The sequence below is a fragment of the Eleutherodactylus coqui genome, chromosome 10 (genome assembly GCF_035609145.1).
Source record: "Eleutherodactylus coqui strain aEleCoq1 chromosome 10, aEleCoq1.hap1, whole genome shotgun sequence".
Classification (NCBI taxonomy): Eukaryota; Metazoa; Chordata; class Amphibia; order Anura; family Eleutherodactylidae; genus Eleutherodactylus; species Eleutherodactylus coqui.
Genome location: NC_089846.1, coordinates 110,876,444 through 110,901,828, shown reverse-complemented (window position 1 = coordinate 110,901,828; position 25,385 = coordinate 110,876,444). Strand labels below are relative to the sequence as shown.

The following is a 25,385-nucleotide window of genomic DNA, read 5'->3' as shown; positions in this document are numbered from 1 at the left end:
GTTTACTAGAACGGACACACCAGGAGAGCCGACAGGAGGCCCACTTTAGGCATTGGCCCTGGATTTCCAGGCAATCCATCAATTCATATAACTGTATGCACTCCATAGAGGTAAGCAGCTTCACACCACTAATAAATAAAACTTATTTTTTGTGTATCTTTTAAATGTAGCAATCGACACAGACGCACCGAGCAAGAAGAGGACGAAGAATTACTGTCCGAAAGCCGCAAAACCTCCAATGTGTGTGTGCGATTTGAAGAATCCCCTTCTTGTACGTTAGAACCTTATCTGCTAAATAACCTTGTAAATTATTTCTTTATAATGTACTAAATCGTATGTTACATTCAGACGGAACGATCAGCGTTCAAAAAGTCCTGTAACCCCTTTACGACGGCCCCATTGGGATTCTACGTCCTCAGTAAGTGGGCTTTAATCCTAGAGGACGTAGTTTTATGCGTCCTCTTTGGATTAATGCCCACTTGCCTGAGGACGTGACAGCTCCATGCTGTCGGTGCCCACAGGTAGCCGACAGCATGAAGCTGTCATCCCAGGATGCAGGCAGTCACCCTCGGCATTGCGATCGGCGCTATCCAATGGATAGCGCTGATCGCAATAAAGTAAATAAAACTGTCAAAAAAAGTTAGTTATTCAGCTGCCCTGATGGATCGGATCCATCAGGGCAGCTGAAAATACTCACCCGGCTTGTCCGCGGTGTCCCCCGAAGATCGGGTCCTCCCGGACCCGCCGCCGGCCTTCTGCGCATGCGCGCCAAACGATGACATCACTTGCATGCGCAGAAGCCCGGGAACCCCCGGCAAATTTGAAATCTCCTGGCTCCCGGCTTTTGAAGGTAGCCTGGAACCAGGAGGTGTTACCGGGGACCACTGTGAGCAGTCCCCGGGCACGCGATCCCCGCTATCCATTGGATAGCGGCGATCGCAAAAAAGTTTTTAAAAAGTGTCAGTTTCACCTCCCCTCATGGATCGGATCCATGAGGGGAGGTGAAAATACTCACCTAAATCCTCTCCGATGTCCCGGGACCCGAAGTCCCCGTCTGCGGATGTGCGCCCAATGTCAATCATCGGGCGCGCGCACAGAGGGGCTCGAGCCCTGGGAAATTTAAAATCCCACTGCTCCTGGCTGCCATGTGTAGCCAGGAGCAGAGAGATTATACTGGGGACATGATCACTGTTACCCAATGGATGACAGTGATCATGTAAAGTAAAAAAAGTGTAAAAAGTGGGGGGGAAAAGTGTAAGAAGTAAAAAAAAAAAAGTGTAAAAGTAAAAAAAAAAGTTAAAAAAGCTTGCGTTTCATCTCCCCCCACGGATCATATCCGTGAGGGAGGATGAAATGACGTACCTAAGGCCTGCGGACCTTACCCCAGCTTCTGCGCACGTGCCCGTCGCCACAATGGCAGGCGCATGCGCAAAAGCCGTGGATTGCCAGGATAATTTTAAATCTCCCTGCTTCTGGCTACAAAACTTAGCCGAGAGCCTGGAGATTTCACGGGGGGCCGCGGTGAGCGGTTCCTGATCACGTGTTTGCCGTTATCCAATGGATAATGGCGATCACGTAAAAGTAAAAAAAAGGTGAAGGTTCATCTCCCCTCACCGATGCGATCGGTGAGAGGAGATGAAACTTTTTACCGGAGGCTCCGTATTTGCACCCCGACGCGATCTTCCTCCATGAACTTTCCCGGATTCTGCACATGCGACCGCCGGCTAAACACTGGACACATGCGCGGGGGGGGGGGGCAACGGTCGCCGAGAGCCTGGAGCAGTGACGGGTGACCTTGTTGAGCGATCGCCGGTCACGTGAAAAAAAGGTAGCGATCTACCTTTGGCCGGTCTCACATGACCGGATAGGAATTACGGATTCCGCATGCGTCTGATCCGCGGTAATACGCAGATCAATCGCATTGGATTACACAATTCCGCTCACATTAGCGGGTCGGAATTGTGTAATCCACTCGCAGAAAAGAGAACGCAGCAGGTTCTATTTTACCGCGGATATCCGCAACATAGAGCCCATTGTGCTCCGTGGTCGCGGATATACCCGCAGCCCATACGCAACTACCTTGTATACGGCTGCTGGTACCCGTGTCATCGCTAAGCGACGGTGCGGGAAATACAAACAAAAAAAAGGTGTACTGCGCATGACCACCTGTGTAAGTACGCAGTTATGCGCAGTACATTACGTGGCCGTACGCAGGGTCACAGCCGGGCTCACAGCTGGGATCCGCTGCGGGCCTCTGCAAGCGGATTCCACCTACGGCTGCGTGAGCCCGGCGTTATTCAGACCGCTACCTGTAATACGCAATTTACAAGAAGCCCCGGGAACGTTCGCCTTCCTGCAGTTCCAGGAGCAGCTTGTTGAGCGCCTTCTATGTGAGACCGCCGCACCTCAGTGAGATTACGGAGACTCACAGAGTGACACTTTTTACACCCCATACCCGCTGCTGAGGTCACAAAATACCCCCAAAAAGCATGAGAGGAGGGGGGATACACGGTTTTATTGCCCCATGTACCCATCCCAACCAGCCTCCGTAATTACCCCTGTCTTCGGAAATACCACACAGTTCACATTATTACTTTTATCTAAGATTTGGGGAACGCCGAAAAGGGCGCGGAGGGGGCGGGGGGGATATTTTTAGGGAGTCAATTTTTATTCCGTACAAGTGGGCAATGGGGCCTGGGATTTATTCAGTTGTGCCCTGCAATCCAACGGGTGTTCCCTCCATTACAGGCCTTGCCATGTGTCCTATAAATAGTAGATTAGGGCCACAATGGGTATGTTTTTGAACACGGGACAAACGGGGGGATCCATTTTGGGGTGAACGTCTTCATTCCTGTGTACAATGTACAAAAAAACCTGTTTTTAAATTGACAAAATTGCCAAAAAAATGAAAATCGTAATTTTTTCCTTCTGCTTTGCTTAGATTTATTCAAATACTGTGGGGTCAAAATACGCAATACACCCCTAGATGAATTCATTAAGGGGTCTAGTTTTTAAAATAGGGTCATTTGTGGGGGTTCTTTATCGTTTTGGCCGCTCAATGGCTCTACAAGTGGGCAATGGGGCCTGGAATTTATTCCGTTGTACCTTGAAATCCAACGGGTGCTCCTTCCATTATAGGCCTAGCCATGTGTCCTTTAAGTAGATAAGGGCCACAAGGGGTATGGTTCTGAACACGGGACAAACGGGGGTATCCATTTTGGGGTGAATGTCTTCATCCCTATGTGTGCTGTACAAAAAAAACAGTTTTTAAATTGATACAACTGCCAAAAAAATGAAAATTGTAATTTTTTTCCTACTGCTTTGCTTAGATTTATTCAAAAATTGTAGGGTAAAAATACGCAGTACACCCCTAGATGAATTCGTTAAGGGGTCTAGTTTTCAAAATGGGGTCATTTGTGGGGGTTCTCTGTCGTTTTGGCCGCTCAAGGGCTCTACAAGTGGGCAATGGGGCATGAAGCACCTTCATGCTAAATTTCTGTTCTGAAAGCCACTGACTACTCCTTTCATTTTGGGCCCCGTTGTGCATCCACACATAAGATTAGGGCCACAATGGGTATGTCTCTGAACACGGGACAAACAGGAGTATCCATTTTGGGGTGCAAGTCTTCATTCATGTGTGTGCTGTACAAAAAAACAGTTTTTAAAACGACAGAATTGCCAAAAAAACGAAAATCACATTTTTTTCCTTTTGCTTTGCTTGAATTCATTCAAAAACTGTGGGGTCAAAATGGGCAGTACACCCCTAGATACATTCGTTAAGGGGTCTAGTTTTCAAAATGGGGTCGCTTGTGGGGGTTCTCTTCGGTTTTGGCCGCTTAAGAGCTCTACAAAAGTGCTATGGGGCCTAAAACACCTTCAAGCAAAATGTATGTTCTGAAAGACACTGACTACTCCTTTCATTTTGGATCCCGTTGTGCATCCAGACATAAGATTAGGGCTACAATGGGCATGTCTCTGAACACTGGAGAAACAGGGGTATCCATTTTGGGGTGTAAATCCTCATTTTCATGGGCACTATAGGAAAAAAATATGTCTTTAAAATGACATATTTGCAAAAGTATGAAATTTTATTTTTTCTCCTCTAAATTGAATTAATTCCTGAAGAAAATGGTGGGGTCAAAATACTCATGACACCCCTCAGTGAATACATTAAGGGGTGTAGTTTTTAAAATGGGGTCATTTGGGGGGGTATCTATTATTCTGACACTCATGAGCCATTGCAAACTTGGCTTGGTGCAGGAAAACAAAGTGTTCCTCAAAATGCTAAAAAGTTATGTTAAAGGGGTTGTCCCGCGCCGAAACGGGTTTTTTTTTTTTCAATAGCCCCCCCGTTCGGCGCGAGACAACCCCGATGCAGGCATAAAAAAAACAAACCGTCCAGTACTTACCCAAATCCCCGCGCTCCGGCGACTTCTGACTTACCTTGTGAAGATGGCCGCCGGGATCTTCACCCTCGGTGGACCGCAGGTCTTCTGTGCGGTCCATTGCCGATTCCAGCCTCCTGATTGGGTGGAATCGGCACGTGACGGGGCGGAGCTACGAGGAGCCGCTCTCCGGCACGAGCGGCCCCATTCAGAAAAGAAGAAGACCGGACTGCGCAAGCGCGTCTAATCGGGCGATTAGACGCTGAAAATTAGACGGCACCTCGGAGACGAGGACGCCAGCAACGGAACAGGTAAGTGAATAACTTCTGTATGGCTCATAATTAATGCACGATGTACATTACAAAGTGCATTAATATGGCCATACAGAAGTGTATAACCCCACTTGCTTTCGCGGGACAACCCCTTTAAATTTGTATGTCCTATAAATGGTTAAAAAAAACACAAAAGTTTTTCAAGTGTGCATTCAGAATAAAGTAAACAGATGGAAATATATATCTTATCAAAAATTTGAACAGTATGTTTGGACATATTTGAGATATTACGGTTGAAAATGTGAAAAAAAATTTCCAATATTGGTACTTTTAATAAATATACACAAATTCTATGGGTCTATTTTTACCACCTAAATGAAGTACAACATGTGGCGAAAAAACAATGTCAGAATCACTTGGATATGCAAAGCCTTTACGGAGTTATGCTACGTTGAACGACGCATGTCGGATTTCCAAACTTTGGCTCCGTCACTAAGGCGCAAACAGGCTTCGTCACTAAGGGGTTAAACAAGTGAAAGTGAAGAAAATCGTTCGGTTTAAATGCACAACGATGAACAAGAATCGTACACTTTTCATTCTTCGTTCAGTTTTTAGCAGGACCAAAAACCGTTGTTGGCTCCTTTGCTTTACCTTACGTTTACACAGTTTCCGCTCGTAGGAACGTGAAACGCTGAACGAGATGTGGGCGATTATCAGCGATGATCTTACTGTCTAAACAGGCTTCACGCGTCGGCGGTGATGTCACTCGCTCGTTCAAACGAGAATCGGCTCGTCTAAGAGGGGCGTAGGTTGTATCACCACTTACTCTCCAGTTACTCTGTCAGGTTTTTTTTTTACCTATTTAGTAATGTTTTATGTTTTAACCCCTTAAGGACCAGACACTTTTTGGGGATTTTACCCATGTTGTGGTTTTACTGCTCTATATTTTTTCCTTAAGCTACCAAAATTATTTTTGCTGCATTTTTTTTTTCCGTGACATATAGGACTATTTTTTAAAATATCTTTTTCACTGACTTTTTTTTCCCGGTTTTTTAGTTTTATTGGGGGTAAAAAGCTAAAAAATGTTTTTTTTTTAACATTTATAGTTTTTTTTTTAAAATTATTTTTATATTTACACTAAAATAAAGTATGGAAATGGGTTCCTCTATTTGTTTCGGACGTTTTGATATATAATATGTATGGTTTTGGTTTACAGGGCGCTTATAGCAACCTTTTTGGTTGGTGTCGGTTTTTGGTTATTCTCTTATGTATATACTATTGTTTTATTCTGTTATTTTGTTTTACTTATTTATGTAATTGTGTTTTTTACTATCTATGTCCCCTATGACGTCATGTAAGACCTCTGGGGGACATTCACTTTTTTTTCTTTATTTGACACTTTCCCACTGTAGCTGGGGCGTCCATAGGAGTCCCAGTTACAAGGGAAAGCAACCCCTGTGGTGGCATTAGTCACCTGCAGAGCTGCCAGGGTCTAGTCTGACCCTCCAGCTCTGCAGTAGCAGGGAATCCCAGGAGGTCACATGACCTCCCGGGGCTCCCGTAGTGAAAGTGCGTTTTACTTTCACATTCCCCACACAGTGATCATTGAGCACTGTGTATCGGGGAAGCAGAAGGCAGGAAGGGTTAAAAACCCCTCCTGCCTTCTGCTCCGGGTTATCAGCTGTCACTAACAGCTGATAACCCGTTCCTGCCCCTGACTGATTGCAGAGGCAGGAGACTTAAAGCGCCGCCGTAATTTTACTTTTGGCAGTGCTTTAAGCCCAGGACCAGCCGCCGTAAATGATCATAACATTGTTTAGTATGCCAGTGCGATGGTACACCCCTTTATGTGGGCTTTCTACCATGTATAGCAAAAGCGACATAAGTTCGTCCATTAATTAGTGTCTATGCAGGTCTCTCTCCCTTTGCAGGTTTCTGCATTGATAAAAACCTGAGACAAAACCGGTCTTGGAGAGCCTTAGGGCCGTTTACATAGAATCAATCAGATTGTCATTGGATCGTACAAATCTGATCAATCATCATTCAGTGTAAGTGCTGCCAGCGACTGAACGACAAACTATAAACTGTTTGCTTTTTGTTGTCCTTCAGTTTAGGCAGGCCTAACAATCACATGGCGACCAATGGTAAACGGGCAGTTGTTCATGTATGAACGCGCTCCACCTCCAATCGCTAAACGATTATTGCTCCTGTATGAACACTTAAAGGGCCATTCAAATGAACGCCAATGCGCAATAATCATTACATCTAAATGCAAAAACATCGTTTACCATCCGCTTACATTTCGTTATCGCTCGCTTTCAACCAGCATAAAATTCATCGCCGGTTCGCTGACTTCTCGCTGCGTGTAAACGCTCCACATAGTATGTCAAGTGGTGAGCAAAAAGTCAGCGATGATCTGCAACGAGCGCTAACAGATAGCGGTGACGTCAGCGCTCGTGCAGTCGTTTCGCCGACAGTCGTACCGTGTAAACACAGCATGGGAGCCCCACAATGGTCCAGTCTAAAAGGACCCTTAGACTGCATGATGTCACAGTGGGGGGTGGGAGAAGGAGAGGTAATATATCCCATTGGCCTACAGCATACAGCTCATTCCTTAACCCTTTCCCATCCACTGTCTGACCTCTGAAGACATTATGATTTAAGGCTGTACAGCTCTGATGTTGGAAGGCATCCGTCGGGGTTCTCTTACTGTATATTGCCAGCCTCTCTGTTGTTATAGCCTATCCAATGTGACACCTCATGCAGTACTGGCTTTAGCCAGCAGATAGCGCCGTTGTATAACAGCAGAAAAAGAGTAAGCCCCTTAGGAAAACCAGGATACAAATTGGATAGGAAAGGGTTAAATAACGTCATCACGCTTAGCAAGCATGGAGAGAGAAAATGTACATTATAGAGAGCAGCCGTTCTGCCTGCACTACATCTACTATCAATCTACAGTCACTCATGGGGGATCGTGGAATCTCAAGAGAATAATAGGGTTCTCCACTTTTCAACATTTCCTCTTCAAAGATTTACTTTGTATGACAAGGCATCACTTGTGATATTATGTAGCTGTTCGTTTTTCTTCACTTCATCTCATTTTGAACTATTTGCCCCGCAGATGTGAAAGGAGGAACATTGAGAGATTACCAAGTCCGAGGCCTCAACTGGATGATCTCGCTCTATGAAAATGGCATTAACGGCATATTGGCAGATGAAATGGTAAATCCTACTTGTAGCACACTTCCGTTATGTATGAATGGCCATTAAGCACATGGATTATATTGTACCTGTGTAATGCCACATTTACACGGGACGAGCTGTTGAGCAAACGATGCCTGACACTTGTCCCAGTGATGCTCTATCCTGTGCTATTGCACAGGAGTAGAGATAAGCGAGCGTACTCGCTAAGGCTAACTACTCGAGCGAGTATTGCTTTATGCGAGTACCTGCCCGCTTGTCTCAAAAGATTCGGGTGCCGGCGGGGAAGAACGGGGAGGAACGGGATGGAGAACTCTCACTCTCTCCCCCCCCGCTTCTCCCTGCTCACTCCCGCAACTCACCGCTCTCCCCCGCCGGCACCCGAATCTTTAGAGATGAGCGGGCAGGTACTCGAATAAGGCACTACTCACTCTAGTAGTTTGTCTTAGGGAGTACGCTCGCTAATCTCTACACAGGAGCGATTATCGCTAGCATGGAGACGGAGCGGCCAGGGAGCGTTCTTCCCCCGCCCGCCTCCATTCGCAGTAAGCAGACAGTCGTTCAGAACTGAATGACTGCCGTTTACATGGAACTACTCGTCATTCAGTTTTCTGCATTCAGAAACTTTACGACTGAACAGTCGATGATTTTTAGTTCAGCATAAAAACCATCGTTTGGCTGGCCAGCTGATAGCAGGGACCGAACACTTTGATTCTCCGCGGGAGCGTTGATAACATTGTTTTTAGCTGCTGTCCCGCGGGAGAACAATGGAGCTATATGCAGATAACAGACCACGTGCTGTTATCTGCATACAGCGAAGGGAGCTTCATTTAAATGAAAATGAAGCTAATAAGCTACTAATAGGCATTAGTGCCCATTAGCATCTTATGCAAAATGATCACTCAAACTGTCTTTTGAGCGAATTTTGAGCAATCTTTGCGTGTAAATGGGGCTTTGCAAGTACTGTAGGATCTCTCTTATCTTGCCTGTTTTTATCTCTTTTTTTAGGGATTAGGTAAAACATTGCAAACAATTGCATTGTTGGGCTACCTTAAGCACTACAGGAACATTCCAGGTCCACACATGGTGTTGGTGCCAAAGTCCACTCTGCACAACTGGATGAATGAGTTTAAACGCTGGGTCCCCACACTTCGGGCTGTTTGTCTCATTGGGGACAAAGATGCCCGGGTAAGTAGTCCTATGTAAGAGCAGTCCCATACACCTTCAGTAGCCGTCAACAGCTACTTCCCTTGTCCCCAAATATCTGACGCTTGGCTCTGTCGATTGTTTTCGTGTAGTCGATGTTTTTGTCATTCGCTCATTCACTCGCTCGTCGTTCAGTGCACTGTACCGGGGAATGTGAACGACTCAACAATCGCTTTCTGCCCGTAACAACTTGTGAACGACTGAACAATGATTTTTATGTCTGCAGAAAATGAACGACCAATGAATTATCATTTGTCGTTCAGTCGTTGGCCGTGTTCACACTGAACGATTAGTGTTCAAAGTGCACGATCCAACCATTTTTTTGAACGATCCTTCTTTGTAAAAGGGCCCTAAGTGCGTCAAGGTCTTTTTAGAGGAGCCGATTATCGTTCGACCGAGCAAGTGACGTTACCGTTAATCGTTTGCTCTCGTGCAGCCTGTTTTTTTTTTTGTTGTTGGGAAGTACATCGTTTTTCTTCAAGAAGAGCACCCAGAATGGCTGTGGAGACACCTAGGAGGTGGGTGAGGAGACTTATAAGACCATGCATGCTCCTCTGGGTAATATATGCAAATAAGGAAGATGGAATAATACCTCTGCAGCGCTGCCTATTGGATAGCAGCATTCCTGCAAATCAATGTACGACTACAATTACTTAAGATAGTTTACACCGTATAACGTAGCATATAAGCTCCCGCCCCATGTCCGCTGCCAGCAATGGGAGGAGGCGGGACGGGGTGGCGCTTAGCTCTAACCCCATCCCACCCCCTCCCATTGCAACCTGCCGGAGGGGAGGAGAGAAGAGGGAGGGAGTTTAGCAGTCACGCTGCTAAACTCCCTCCCACCTCCCTTCTACAGCCGCTGTCATTGGCTCCCATAGGAGCCCATACAGCGGCCAACGTATTCCGGCCAGAAAGATAGTTCCAGGACTATCTTTTGGGTCCGAAGTGAGAACCTACTAGCCCCCCATCCACCCTGATTGGACTTTTCTCAATGTAACAGCTAGAAGACTGTCAATCACAGAGTGGGAACGGGGATAGCAGCACCTCATAAGCAAACTGGACTCATCTCTTGTTGGGAGCTGCAGAAACATGCTGTAAGTTCTTAAAAACCACAGCACCTTACCTCATAAGTGACTAGAATCCGTGAGGACAGCAGAAAGTACATGGCAGGTTCTCTTTAAAGAATGAAGGCTATGCCATTCATCACCCAAGGCTAAAGTATCTAGCAATATCCATGTGTTAGAGTAAAGCAATGTCGCATTCTTCACCTAAACACACAATGGGTTATGGTGACAGGTTCATTGTTAAACGTATGCAGAAACATTCCAAGTCCGCTTCCTACATACTTGTATTTTTCATTCAATATAGTAAACTATATTGTTTTTTCTGCTCTTTTTCATTCACAAACCAGGCTGCTTTTATACGAGATGTCATGATGCCAGGAGAGTGGGATGTCTGTGTGACCTCCTATGAGATGGTCATAAGGGAAAAATCTGTTTTTAAGAAGTTCAACTGGAGATACCTTGTTATTGATGAGGCACACCGAATAAAGAATGAAAAATCAAAGGTGAGTGACCTGATACTGAAATGTATGGTTCATACAGAAAATACAGGTAAAGCCTCCTAGTACCGTTCCTTAAGCTGTGCTTTCTGTACTGCTGACCTCTATTTCTTAGTAATTCACTAGCAGGAATTTGTTCTCATTCAATAGTCATGTTGCAGATCTAGTGGAGCGGCTGCACAATCGCCAGTCTCCTGATTTTAGAAGTCTGTTAGCTCATGCTACCTCTGTATTATTCCCTTTTCCCATGTTGCCACTTGTAATTTGTAGTTTAAGTAAAACATCAGCAGGGAGTAAGTAAAGGGCTGCAGTAATTCAGATCTCCTCGACTCTGCCTAATTTCAAAACGAATAAAGGTTCCAAGCAGCATATAGCTCACATTCTTAAATTAAAGATTAGAAACCTTAATGTGCACACTGTAGGGCATATCTTAAGAGTTGGTAAATGGGGAGTAACTTTTTTCATTAAAAAATACAACTTGTCCCACAAAAAGCAAGCCCTCATACGGCTATGTCGACGGAACAGATTCTAGAAAGTTATGGCTCCTGGAATGGGACAATGAAAAAAGCTGGATAATGAGTTGGTCATTAAGGCCAAACAGGCTTGGTCACCAAGGGGTTAAACAAAAGTAGACTGGAGTAAAATACAGTAATTTTTTTTTAAAGAGACACACGCTGTTGGTGTGCTACAAGTTGAAGTGTTTGCTTGCTGTGAGCAGGTGTAGATTTGGGCCTTATTTTTTACCGGTTTCTGCTATAATTATAAATTACAAACTGTTAGAAAAAGAAAAAGTAGGAAATTTTAGCACAAATATGACATGTGCCAAATAATTATAGTAAATCATGTAATACGCGCCCCTGTGTTCATGTGTGCTACATATACCGTGTTTCCCCGAAAATAAGACACTTTCTTATATTAACCCCTTAGTGACGGCCCCATTGCCTTTTTACGTTCTGGCCTGCTAGGCTTAATTGCCAGAGGACGTAAAAACATGCATCCTCTGGGAATGACAGCCGTGCAGGCTCAGGACGTGACAGCTCCATGCTGCCGGTTACCGGAGGTAGCCAACAGCATGGAGCTGTCATCCCGGGCCGCGGGAGCCCACTCCCGGTCACGCGATTGCCGGTATCCACTGGATACCGACGATCGCGTTAAAGTCTATGGACAGTAAAAAAAAATAAAAGTTTCAGCTCCCCTTATGGATCCGATCCTGAGAATACTTACCCCCCGTCCTCCGCGATGTCCGGCGTCTTCCTAGTCCTCCCCGGTCCCGCCGCCGGCGTCTGCGCGTGCGCTCCAGACGCATTACAGCACGCACATGCACAGAGGGCCGGGAGGCTCGGGAAATTAAAAAACTCCCTGCTCCCGGCTAGTATGAGTAGCTGAGAGCAGGGAGCTGCTGTATGCGGTTCCCGGTCACATGATCGCTGCTATCCAATGGATAACAGCGATCATGTAAAAGTTGAAAAAAGTGTTAAAAAAAAGAAAAAAGTTTGTTTCATCTCCCCTCATGGATCATATTCGTGAGGGGAGATGAAATTAGGTACTTAAGGCCCCCGGATTTATCCGCAGATCTTACCCCAGCTTCTGCACACGTGTCCGTCGCCAAAATGGCGGTTGCAGGCGCAAAAGCCGCAGATTGCCGTGGTAATTTAAAATCTCCCCGCGCCTGGCTACTAAATGTAGCAAACAGCCTGGAGATTTCATGGGGGGGGTCACAGTACATCGTTCCAATGGATAACGTGGATCACGTAAAAGTAAAAAAAGCTAAAGTTTCACCTCCCATCAGGGATCCGATCCGTGTGGAGGTGACATTACTTAACCAAGGCCACCGGCGATGTCCCCCAACGGGATCCTTATCCGTGGACCTTTTCCCAATTTTGGCGCATGTGCTACTCATCAAAATGGCGAACGCAAGCGCAGAAGCTGGGGAGGGCAAGGGGAAATTTAAAATCTCCTTGCTCCTGGCTACTGAAGGGGGCCACGGTGAGTGTTCCCTGGTCACATGATCGCCATTATCCATGGATAATGGCGATCACGTAAAAGTTGAAAGACAGTTAAAGTTTGCTGTGCCATTCAGTTTGGGCCCCGTTGTGCATCCAGACAGAAGATTAGGGCCACAATGGGTATGTCTCTGAACACGGGACAAATGGGGGTATCCATTTTGGGGTGAAAGTCTTCATTGTTTGTATGCTGTACAAAAAAACTATTTTTAAAATGACTCAATTGCCAAAAAAATAAAAATTGTAATTTTTTTCTTCTGCTTTGCTTATATTCATTCAAAAGCTGTGGTGTCAAAATATGCAGTACACCCCTAGATTAATTCATGAAGGGGTCTAGTTTCCAAAATGGGGTCATTTGGCCACTCAAGAGGTCTACAAGTGGGCAGTGGGGCCTTAAACGCTTTCAAGCAAAATGTCTGTTCTGAAAACCACCGGCTGCTCCTCTCGGTTTGGGCCCCGTTGTGCAAACGGACACAAGATTAGGGCCACAAGGGGTATGTTTCTGAACACGGGAAAAACAGGGGTATCCATTTTGGGGTGCAAATCCTCATTTTCATGTGCACTATGGAAAAAAATCCTGTGTTTAAAATTACATATTTGCAAAAATATGAAATTTTATTTTTTCTCATCTAAATTGCATTAATTCCTGAAAAGAAACTGTTGGGTCAAAATACTCCTGACACCCCTCAGTGAATATAATAAGGGGTATAGTTTTTAAAATGGGGTCACTTGTGGGGGTATTTATCATTTTGACTCCTATGAGCCTTTACAATCTTAAGTTGGTGCCGGAAAACAAAGTGTTCCTCAAAAGGTTAATAATTAATGTTAAATTTGTCCGTCTCCTAAATAGTTAAAAAAAATTTCCAATGTGCGACCAAAATAAAGTACACAGATGGGCATATATATCTTATCAAAAAATTCTATATTATGTTTGCATATATTTCAGATATTGCAGTTTGAAATGTGAAAAAATGGCAATTCCCCCCCCCCCCCCCCCAAAATGTTCCCAATTTTGGCGCTTTTAATAAATATACACAAATTCTATTGGTCTATTTTTACCACCTAAATGATGTGTGGTGAACAAACAACGTCAGAATCGCTTGGATATGCAAAACCTTTACGGTGTTAATCCATCTTAAAGTGACACATGTCAGATTTTAAAAAATTGGCCTGGTCATTAAGGCGCAAACAGGCTTGGGCACTAAGGGGTTAATAGTGATGTAATTCACTGAATGGCTGTGATTGGCTCATCGAGCGCCGGCTGTGTTTGGCTGCTGGCGCTTGATAAGCAAATCACAGCGCTCGCTTTGCTGCAGGCGGGGTATTCAAAGCCCCTTCACCAGCAGAAGCTCAGCTATAAGACGAGGAGGACGCAGTTTACCGCAGCGCCGCCGGAGACCATCGGGACGCCGCGGACCAGGTGAGTATTGATTTTGGGGGGGGGGGGGGGGGGGCACTTTAGCAAGGCCCTTTTTTCAGGGGAGGCCTTATATTTTAAGCCTCCCCCAAAAACCTGATAGGTCTTACTATTGGGGTAAGATCTATTTTCGGGGAAACACGGTATAATGATAGGAGTGTTACGCAGATACAAATCTGAGTGATAGAAGCTGCAGAGTCCGCTGTTCCATGTGTTGATGTCGGTCTTCTCTATTCCTTAGTTATCTGAGATTGTTCGAGAGTTCAAGACCACAAACCGTCTACTACTGACAGGCACGCCACTCCAGAATAATCTCCATGAATTGTGGGCATTACTCAATTTCCTTCTACCTGATGTGTTTAACTCTGCAGATGTAAGTATGCCACCTTTTATCCATTGCCACCAGTTACAGCATCTTCCAAATGCGTTCTTGTCTGGCGGGGAAGAATTGCACTTCTAGCCTTCAAGATACACTCCTTGTCAAAAACAATCCCTCCCCTAGAAGGAGTCGTCGGAATGGAATGAAACTTTCTCTGTGATATTGTAACATTGATATAAGTAAATGATTGCAATATGAGAAAACTGACCCCTTGAAGGGAGGCTCTAGTACCCTGTTGTACCACCTCTAGCTTGGATACAAGATGTGATACAGGTGGGCATGGAGGCTCTAGTACCCTGTTGTACCACCTCTAGCTTGGATACAAGATGGGATACGGGTGGGCATGGAGGCTCTAGTACCCTGTTGTACCACCTCTAGCTTGGATACAAGATGTGATACAGGTGGGCATGGAGGCTCTAGTACCCTGTTGTACCGCCTCTAGCATGGATACAAGATGTGGTACGGGCGGGAATGGAGGCTCTAGTACCCTGTTGTACCACCTTTAGCTAGGATACAAGAAGTGATACGGGCGGGCATGGAGGCTCTAGTACCCTGTTGTACCGCATCAGGCATAGAGGCTCTAGTACCATGTTGTACCGCCTTTAGCTTGGATACAAGATGTGATACGGTCGGGCATGGAGGCTCTAGTACTCTGTTGTACCGCCTTTAGCTTGGATACAAGATGTGATACGGGTGGGCATGGAGGCTCTAGTACCCTGTTGTACCACCTCTAGCTTGGATACAAGATGTGATACAGGTGGGCATGGAGGCTCTAGTACCCTGTTGTACCACCTCTAGCTTGGATACAAGATGGGATACGGGTGGGCATGGAGGCTCTAGTACCCTGTTGTACCACCTCTAGCTTGGATACAAGATGTGATACAGGTGGGCATGGAGGCTCTAGTACCCTGTTGTACCGCCTCTAGCATGGATACAAGATGTGGTACGGGCGGGAATGGAGGCTCTAGTACCCTGTTGTACCACCTTTAGCTAGGATACAAGAAGTGATACGGGCGGGCATGGAGGCTCTAGTACCCTGTTGTACCGCATCAGGCATAGAGGCTCTAGTACCATGTTGTACCGCCTTTAGCTTGGATACAAGATGTGATACGGTCGGGCATGGAGGCTCTAGTACTCTGTTGTACCGCCTTTAGCTTGGATACAAGATGTGATACGGGCGGGTATGGAGGCTCTAGTACCCTGTTGTACTGCATCAAGCTTGGATACAAGATGTAATACGGGTGGGCATGGAGGCTCTAGTACTCTGTTGTACCGCCTTTAGCTTGGATACAAGATGTAATACGGGTGGGCATGGAGGCTCTAGTACTCTGTTGTACCGCCTCTAGCTTGGATACAAGATGTGATGCGGGTGGGCATGGAGGCTCTAGTACCCTGTTGTACTGCCTCTACTTAGGATACAAGATGTGATGCGGGTGGGCATGGAGGCTCTAGTACCCTGTTGTACTGCCTCTACTTAGGATACAAGATGTGATGCGGGTGGGCATGGAGGCATATGGTATCCTGCTAGATGATATGGTGCGGAGAAAGAAGTGGAGCTACCTCACTGGAGGTCAGAGGCAGTGGTAGTGAATAGGTACATGTCCTAATTAGGTAATCTCATGGTGGAGTAGCAGGAGAGTTATATGCATAGGTTGTTGGGTGCAGCCAACCAGGTAAATATACAATCCGTGGGTAGATGTATGAAGAATGGAATGGGATAAATCAAAAGGCTTAAATGGACATGCATATCGCTCCACATTTGCTGTAACTGAGCCTCTAGATCGTAGAAATGTAGGCTGCTGAAGTTGGTGTCCCAGATTGTCCCATACATGTTCTATTGGCAATAAATCTGGTGTCCGGGCAGCCATGGAAGTGTGACAATGTTGTGGGGACATTCCTGTGACCCCCTTGTGTGTACGGCCTAACATTATCCTGCTGCCTCTTGGAAGCCACCAGGAGAGGAACACGTGTTGCAGGATGTCCTGAACAAAGTCATCGTCCCTCCTACCACTACTAGGGGTGACCGACTGTCATATGTGATGGCCCCCCAGACCATCACACCAGCAGGGAGCAGTGTGCAGCTCCACAGCAAAGGCAGGATTGAGGCGCTCACCCCAAGGTCTCCAGACACGAACACGGCCGTCGTCCGCGCCCAAACTAAACCGGGATTCATCACTGAAAACAATCCGGTTCCTCTCCGCTGCAGTCTAGTTTCATCATACACGACTCCACTGCAAACGGAGGAGACAGTGAGTGTCAGAGGCCTTACACATAATGGGCGCCATGAGAACAAATGTCCTTCAAGCACCTGGGAGTGGTTCAAACAGACACTGGGGTGTAACGATGGCGCCACCAGTCTCTGGATAGCGGACAATTGGACAATGTAACAGGTGGAGCTGCTTGTGCTTGTCAGACGATCAGACGCTCCTCTACTGTTAATTCTGGAAACAGGGTGAAATCTCTTCTCTCCGTCGTAGAGGCGTCTAGTGGCCAACAAGCCCTACACAAGCGGAAGAAGAGGTCATTACACATAAGGAGTCTCCGAGAGCCTTTTATAAGTCAAGGGGGGAACCAATTTTAGGGCCTCCAGGGGCAACACCGTTCATCTAATCATGTGACAACTCTTATAATTTGCATATCTGCCCGAGATGTAACGGCATGCCGAGTTTTGCAGAACACGACAACTCCTAGGTGCTGTAATGTTTTTGTGACGATGAGTGCATATTGCAATTTTTTATTTTGTTAATCTCCATAGAAGACTTGATTTAGTGAGTGTTTGATGGCTGCCGCTACCTTTTACATCCGCTTCATCTGGAATTTGAATGTCGCAATAAATATCTTTATTAGTTAACGTTTGTTAAATAGTGCGTCGTCATGTATGGGGCCACCCTGTAGAGTGGGCTTGGCTATCCCGTGCACATCCGATGTACTTGTACTTTGAATGTCGCTAAGAGGTTAACCCTTTGCAATCCAATTTTGGATTCAGGGTTACCTAGGGGGCTTTCTCTTTCTGCCATTATACAATGGCGCCATCTGCTGGCTAGAGCCAGTACTGCGGTATGTGACATGCTGGAGAGGCCCCCAGCAACAGAGCGGCCAGTAATCTACAGTAAGAATACCCTTCCGGACGTCTTCTGTACAGACTTTAATCAGAATGTCTTTAGACGTCAGACAGTGGATTGAAAACGGTTAATTCCTTTCATTGTTGCATGTGTTGTACATTTTGTTGTGTTGTTATATCTGTTCATTGCTAAGGCTGGGTTCACACAGGGCGGATTTGCCGCGGCAAATCCGCCCGCGGCCGCTAATCTCAGGATTAGCCAGACATGTGGACGAGATTTCTCAGAAATCTCGTCCACGCGGGACGGCCAATCCGCTGCGGTAAGTCCGGCTGAAACCGCCGCAGCCGCGGTTTCAAAAGATGCAGCATGTCTATTTACTTTTCCTTTTTGGTTTACTTCCGCCGCAGCTTTTTCCGCAGAGGTTCTCCCGGCGGAAATCTCGTGGTTTTTCCTGCGGCCAAACCGCGAGATTTCCGACGGGAATACGCCCCGTGTGAACCCAGCCTTACTGTAATATATTTTGCTTTTACTTTACAGGATTTTGATTCTTGGTTTGACACCAACAATTGTCTCGGGGATCAGAAGCTTGTTGAGAGACTCCATGCAGTAAGTATTGATTCGCCTGGTAATGGCAATCTGATTTATAGCATGATTTTGAATATACTCATAACCCCACATTTACGTATTTTACCAGGTTTTAAAGCCATTTCTCTTGCGCCGTATAAAGGCAGAAGTGGAGAAAAGCCTTCCTCCAAAGAAGGAAATGAAAATTTATCTGGGGCTCAGTAAAATGCAGAGGGAATGGTAAGAAAGCTACTTGGCATATATATGTACTTTTGTGTAGCAGCTGCTATAAAATGTTGATAAAAGAGTATGTGCACCTTTAAAAACAATTTTAGATTTTACCTTTAGAGTTAGTTTACAGTCCAGTTTGCATTGTCCTTGTAAGGACCCTTTAAATGAGCACCATTTGACTTGCTACACCATTGATCTCTGCCTATCATGGGCATGAAATTGGCCCGTGTAAAAGGACCTTTACTCTATATAAACCGTTGATTAGTATGTGCTGCACTATAGTTCATTGCTGCATTTACTACTTTGCAAACAATAGAAATTTAGCATTTTGAAAAGTGAAGTCTTTACACCCGGCAGTATACTAAAATCTAATTTACGTGAAACTATCTGTCCCACTGTATTATGGAAGATCAAGTCATTTTTAAAGGGAACTTGTAATTACCATCTCAATCCTAAAAGGAGTTCTGTCATTAAAAAACAAAAATTCTATATTCACCTATTCCTCCCCCCGCCAGTCTACTTACCAGATCGTCTCCTGTCTGCTGCAGTCCCAAGGGGTCACCTCACCTCCAGCTGGCTGATTCTTCTCCTTCCTGTGAGGTTACGTACATTCACAGGCAGTCTCCTTCCTGCCGGCCAATGTACGCTACATCACTAAATCAGTCTGGCAGGGAGTGCCGAGTTATTGCAGAGACTGTGCATGCCTGCTGTCTCTGCAATAGATCAGCATTCCTTCCTAGTCAGTGAACCCTACGTCACAGGGACGTGACCTTCACTGACTTGCTGGAAGGAGAATGCGAGGAATGCATGCTTCATAACAAGGAGAAGAGAATCCAGACGGCTTGCGTTGAGCTGACCCGGGGGACTGGTTAAGATTAGTGAGGAGAAGATGTGGTAAGGAGTCTGCCTGGGGAGGAATAGGGAGGTATAGAATTTTTTTTTAATGCCAAAACCCCTCTAAAACAATTTTTCAGTTATACCGCTCTATATGCAAATCAGAGAACAGTCATCTGGCTGAGAAGAGTCACACTGATTCATGAGGTACCACACTAACGATGCCCTTTCTATACTTCTGTTTCTTGATAGACAGCTTGTTGCATCCTATCTTACACAGGAAATCCTGTCTATCAAGAAAAAGTAGGCATGAGTAGCTCCGCGGTCCATGAATTAGCATGACTCTTCTGGGTCACATGACTCTGATGACTTTTCTGATTTGCATATGGCTCAGGACAACTTTGGAAGTTAATTGCGGAGGTACAAGGGCTCATTAGGGCTCATAAGAGAAGGCTTTATAAATGATTGCTTTTTCATCTCCTACCGCCTAGTGAAGTTTTAGGTGAGATTGTGCTGATGGTTCCCTTTAATTATGTGTATGTAAAGAAGCTTGTTCAGTAGTAAGCAGCAGATTTAGAGGGGTTTTGCCAACATTTAAAGTTAACCTAAATCCACAAGTTATGGGATAACTTTCGGATTATGTATGCTGTATTCACCTAAGTAAATTACAGAACATAAGTATACAGTCAGGGGATGAGCTGTGATCTCCTTCATTATAACTGTATGATTGGAGCTGTGTGAGCATCATCAGTAAAGGCCCATTTACACGCAACGATTATCGCTCAAAATTTGCTCACATGAGTGAAAGTGATCGATAATTGTTATGTGTAAACGCGCGGCCATCGTGCACTATTCATACACTTGTCACATATCGCTGAGTTTTAGCCTGCATAAAAGTAGACGTTAGGTAGTTCACTATTCCTTCCATTTGAATGGTAATCACTTGAAAGACTGAAACACTGGAGGGGAGGGGTGATTATTTACTTTGCCAAATACAATGAATACTTGTTTACTCATGCCAGCAGAAGTCTATGGATTTTCTTCACACTAATTAAAATCCTGCTGGCCAGAGCTTCCCTCGCATAAACATACGCCCACCTCAGCAAACAACATATACTGAGTTTACTTTAGCTGATGATGGAAATGAATATGATTTCAAATGATTATCTGTATATTTTAATGCACAGCATTTTCTGCAAAAAAGGCATTAATTCGTTCAGTCGTTCGGCCGTTCGAGCGATAATCGTTGCGTTTAAAAAGGACTTTACTGTGATAGGAGTCCCCCTGTGAAGAGCTTGTGTGGTAGAGTGCATGTAATATCACAGGAAATATGCTGGCTGAAAATGTGACTTCTTAAGAGAACGTAAAGCCCAGTAAGTCTCAGGTGCTTTAGAAAGAGATCACATGACCCAACTAAGGAGAAGGAATACAAGAAGTTTCAGAGAGAAAGGTATAACTAACCAAGGTGTTACCAGCCGATCTATATATACGGGAAGACAGTTTATGTGATGAATAAATTCTAAATTCACCAGAGTTCCCCCCCTGCAAACAGATCAGACCTTTTTTGTAGTCTTGCACAAAAATCCCTTTAACCCTTTGCAATCCAATTTTGGATTCAGAGTTTCCTATGGGGCTTTCTCTTTCTGCCATTATACAGTGGCACCATCTGCTGGCCAGAGTCAGTACTGTGGTATGGGACATGCTGGAGAGGCCCCCCAACAACAGAGCAGACAGTAATATACAGTAAGAATACCCTGTCGGACGTCTTTTCGACATTGAAGGTGTATAGCCTCAATCAGAATGTCTTCAGAAGTCAGACAGTGGATTGGAAAGGGTTAAATGTTACTTTAACCCCTTAAGAACATGCTCTAGTTTGGTACTTAAGGATGCAACGATTTTTGATCCCCATTTTTCAAAGCTATAACTCTTATTTTTCCGTCAACATGGCCGCATGAGGGCTCGTTCGTTGCATGGCGAGCTGTAACTCTTATTGGTATCATTATAACGTATTATGTAACTTTTATTACTTTTGTTTTGAAGGGGGGGGGGGAGGCTGATGGAGCACATCAGTTCTACCATTGTTTTTTTTTTTTTTTTTCACGGTGTGTCTACAATAAAATAGGAGACATCCAGAGTGTGGCTTAAAAAAAAAATGGCGGGGTTGGTGTAAATGACCAAAAAGTCACGCATTCTGGATCATAAAATGGTGTGCAACAAAATGTGCGACTTTCATATTCCAGAAACCTGACGTAAACAGTTTATTATATGTGCCTCTTTATGTTGTAAAGGTGAGCTGTCACTGGGTTCATGCTGCCCGAACCAAAGGCCGCATGAACCCGCTACTGATAAGCACTGTACTCAGAATAAGCACACTTTGAAGTTTGCCTGTTTGACTCGGGGGCAAAGTTCTTGAGTCAAAGAGGTGGCCATGCTGGGCTCTTCCTGCCGGCAGCATGTTGACTGGCAGCTCTCTCCTTATACAGAAGCATGGAGAGAAGCTGTCACTCAGCATGCTGCCGACGGGGTAAAGCCTGGTGCGGCCCGCCTCTTTGACTTGAGGCCTCAAACTTCAAAATGTGCTTACTCTGAAACAACACAGCCTTTCAGAATAACACTTAGAGGGGAGCTCAGTGCAGATGTGCCCGGGCTCATACCACCCACGGTTCGGGCAGCACGAACACACTGACAGGTCTCCTTTAGGTCTTCACTATTTCCCAGATCTCTGCTTCATGTTAGTGGATGAAAACTTCACACACCTCATCATTCTCAGCTCTTCCAAAAGCTCGCTGCACAATGAATCCTCCGTGAACTGAATGTGGCGCAAATATTTTTCATGTCCTAATCCTTTTCTGTAACATATCCGGGAAATGTGAAATGTATAATGCCCCGATTAGGGGAGCGAGTGATGTCACCGCTAACTCATTCGCACAAACTGTTTAGACAGTTGGTCGTTGGGACTCGCTCACTTCTCATTCAGTCCTTCACATTCCTATGTGTAACACTGAACGGGAATGTTTAACCCTTTCCAATCCACGGTCTGACGTCTGAAGACATTCTGATTGAAGGCTGTACAGCTCCGATGTTGGAAGATGTCCGGCAGGGTATTCTCACTCTATATTAGTGGCTGCACTGTTGTCGGGGGCCTCTCCAGCATGTCCCATACCGCAGTACTGGCTCTAGCCAGCAGATGGCGCCATTGTATAATGGCAGAAAGAGAAAACCCCCCCTAGGAAACCCTGAATCCAAAATTGGATTGCAAAGGGTTAAATGGAATGAGAAGGGAACAAGCCAACGATGATTTTTAGGAAGCAAGAAGAAGTAATTGTGACAGCGCTTCGGAATTGTAAAACAATGCCCATAATTGTATAGAAAGGATATATAGGTAGGGACTTAGCAAGTCCGGGCAGTTGGACCCAATGGGGGCCAGCCGCCACACCTGTAGTCCCTGTATTCTAAACGGAGGAAGCACTTGGGGGACATTAAGTATCCACGGAATGCGGAGAGCGCTTGCGAGGATCCGAGAAATAACTCCTGCGCTCAGGTCTGCGCTAAGTATACCATGTACTGTTCCGGCAATAAAGGGTAAAAAATGACGCTAGAAGGAGAGGTATGATTGAACTTCAGACCCCCCCCCCCCAATGTGCAAGCTAGAGGTAGACAAATGAGAATTTGCACCCCGAAACGCGTCACATGACTACTATGTCTGTCTATCTGTATGTTGCCTGCTGCTATCAAAGCATTTCCTGAGGACTACTACACCAGTACCTTGGCTTTTCTACCTCTGGCTTCTAGATTAGGGGGGGGGGGGGGCGGTGTGTAGTTTAATCAGACCCCTTCTTCAGTATTTTCTACCCTTTCCTGTCGGAGCAGTATACTGTGTACTTCGCACGGACCTGAGCGCAGGAGGTTTTTTTAGTTTAAAAAGATGATTTTTAGTTTTGCTTAAACTGAACGACGAATGAAAATACACGATTCTCATTCGCTCGCTGGCTCGCGCTTAAATAAACGATTTTTCTTCATTTTTGTTTGTTTTAACTATTTTTTTTTAACAATGATCGTTACGCCTAAACGCAGAATAAGCTTCTCCCCTCCAATGTCCAGGTAAGAGGAGACGGTACCGGCCCAGATACTGATGTGATCGTGTGCTCTTGTATTATTACATCCACTAAAAGGTCTTCTACCTCTTCAGGTACACCAAAATTTTAATGAAAGATATTGATATTCTGAATTCTGCTGGGAAAATGGACAAGATGCGATTGTTAAACATACTGATGCAACTGCGCAAATGTTGCAACCATCCCTACCTGTTTGACGGGGCAGAGCCAGGTCCTCCTTACACCACTGACACGCATCTAGTCTATAACAGTGGGAAGATGGTCGCCTTGGATAAACTGCTGCGAAAACTGAAAGAACAAGGTAATTACCAGGCGTCGTTGTACTGTGTATCCAGAATGCAGGCACGGCTTCACATAAGAGCTCCCGTCTATAACATAGCCGCTAGCGGTAGGGCATGTGACCTATCTCGTCCAATCGCAGGCCTCCAATGAATGCAGTGCACTGCATTGCACACGTGCTGCTTTCTAATGCAATGTGCAACATTATTCAAGGCCTTGGATGGATGGATGGATGGATGGATGGGAGAGGTCACGTGCCCCTACATCAGAGGCCTTGGATGGATGGATGGGACAAGTCATGTGCCCCTACATCAGAGGCCTTGGATGGATGGATGGATGAATGGATGGGACAGGTCATGTGCCCATACATCAGAGCCCTTGGATGGATGGATGGATGGATGGGACAGGTCACGTGCCTATACATCAGAGGCCTTGGATGGATGGATAGATGGATGGATGGATGGGACAGGTCACGTGCCTATACATCAGAGGCCTTGGATGGATGGATAGATGGATGGATGGGAGAGGTCTCGTGCCCCTACATCAGAGGCCTTGGATGGATGGATGGGACAAGTCATGTGCCCCTACATCAGAGGCCTTGGATGGATGAATGGATGGGACAGGTCATGTGCCCATACATCAGAGGCCTTGGATGGATGGATGGATGGGACAGGTCACGTGCCCATACATCAGAGGCCTTGGATGGATGGATGGATGGGACAGGTCACGTGCCCCTAAATCAGAGTCCTTGGATGATGGATGGATGGATGGATATGACATGTCACATGCTCCTACATCAGAGGCCTTAGATGGATGCATGGGACAGGTCACATGCCCCTAGATCAAAGGCCTTGGATGGATGGATAGATGGATGGATGGATAGGACAGGTCACGTGTGCCGAAATCAGAGGCCTTGGATGCATGGATGAGACAGGTCATATGCCCCTACATCTGAGGCCTTGGATGGATGGATGGATGGATAGGATAGGTCACGTGTGCCTACATCAGAGGCCTTGGATGCATGGATGAGACAGGTCACGTGTGCCGAAATCAGAGGCCTTGGATGCATGGATGAGACAGGTCATATGCCCCTACATCTGAGGCCTTGGATGGATGGATGGATGGATAGGATAGGTCACGTGTGCCTACATCAGAGGCCTTGGATGCATGGATGAGACAGGTCACGTGTCCCTACATCTGAGGCCTTGGATGGATGGAGGGATGGATGGGACAAGTCATGTGCCCCTACATCAGAGGCCTTGGATGGATGGATGGATGGATGGATGTGACAGGTCACGTGCCCCAACATCAGAGGCCATGGATGGATGGATGGGATAGGTCACGTGCCCCTAAATCAGAGTCCTTGGATGATGGATGGATGGATGGATGGATGTGACAGGTCACATGCCCCTACATCAAAGGCCTTAGATGGATGCATGGGACAGGTCACATGCCCCTAGATCAAAGGCCTTGGATGGATGGATGGATGGATTGGACAGGTCACGTGTGCCTACATCAGAGGCCTTGGATGCATGGATTAGACAGGTCATATGCCCCTACATCTGAGGCCTTGGATGGATGGGACAGGTCACGTGCCCCTACATCAGAGGCCTTGGATGGATGGATGGATGTGACAGGTCATGTGCCCCAACATCAGAGGCCATGGATGGATGGATGGGACAGGTCACGTGCCCCTACATCAGAGGCCTTGGATGGATGGATGGATGGATGGGACAGGTCACGTGCCCCTACATCAGAGGCCTTGGATGGATGGATGGATGGGACAGGTCACGTGCCCCTACATCAGAGGCCTTGGATGGATGGATGGATGGGACAGGTCACGTGCCCCTACATCAGAGGCCTTGGATGGATGGAT

General features: G+C 45.9%; 1 protein-coding gene across 1 annotated transcript in view; it reads left to right on the top strand.

The window, feature by feature from the left end:
- SMARCA1 (SWI/SNF related, matrix associated, actin dependent regulator of chromatin, subfamily a, member 1) overlaps window positions 1-25,385 on the top strand; it is a 124,623-nt gene that overhangs the window by 20,590 nt on the left and 78,648 nt on the right. The window contains exons 4-11 of the mRNA XM_066581699.1: window positions 171-271; window positions 7,779-7,879; window positions 8,867-9,046; window positions 10,476-10,631; window positions 14,287-14,418; window positions 18,024-18,092; window positions 18,181-18,290; window positions 23,305-23,531. Of these exons, the coding sequence (XP_066437796.1) occupies window positions 171-271; window positions 7,779-7,879; window positions 8,867-9,046; window positions 10,476-10,631; window positions 14,287-14,418; window positions 18,024-18,092; window positions 18,181-18,290; window positions 23,305-23,531 (1,076 nt within the window). The remainder of the gene's footprint in view (window positions 1-170; window positions 272-7,778; window positions 7,880-8,866; window positions 9,047-10,475; window positions 10,632-14,286; window positions 14,419-18,023; window positions 18,093-18,180; window positions 18,291-23,304; window positions 23,532-25,385) is intronic.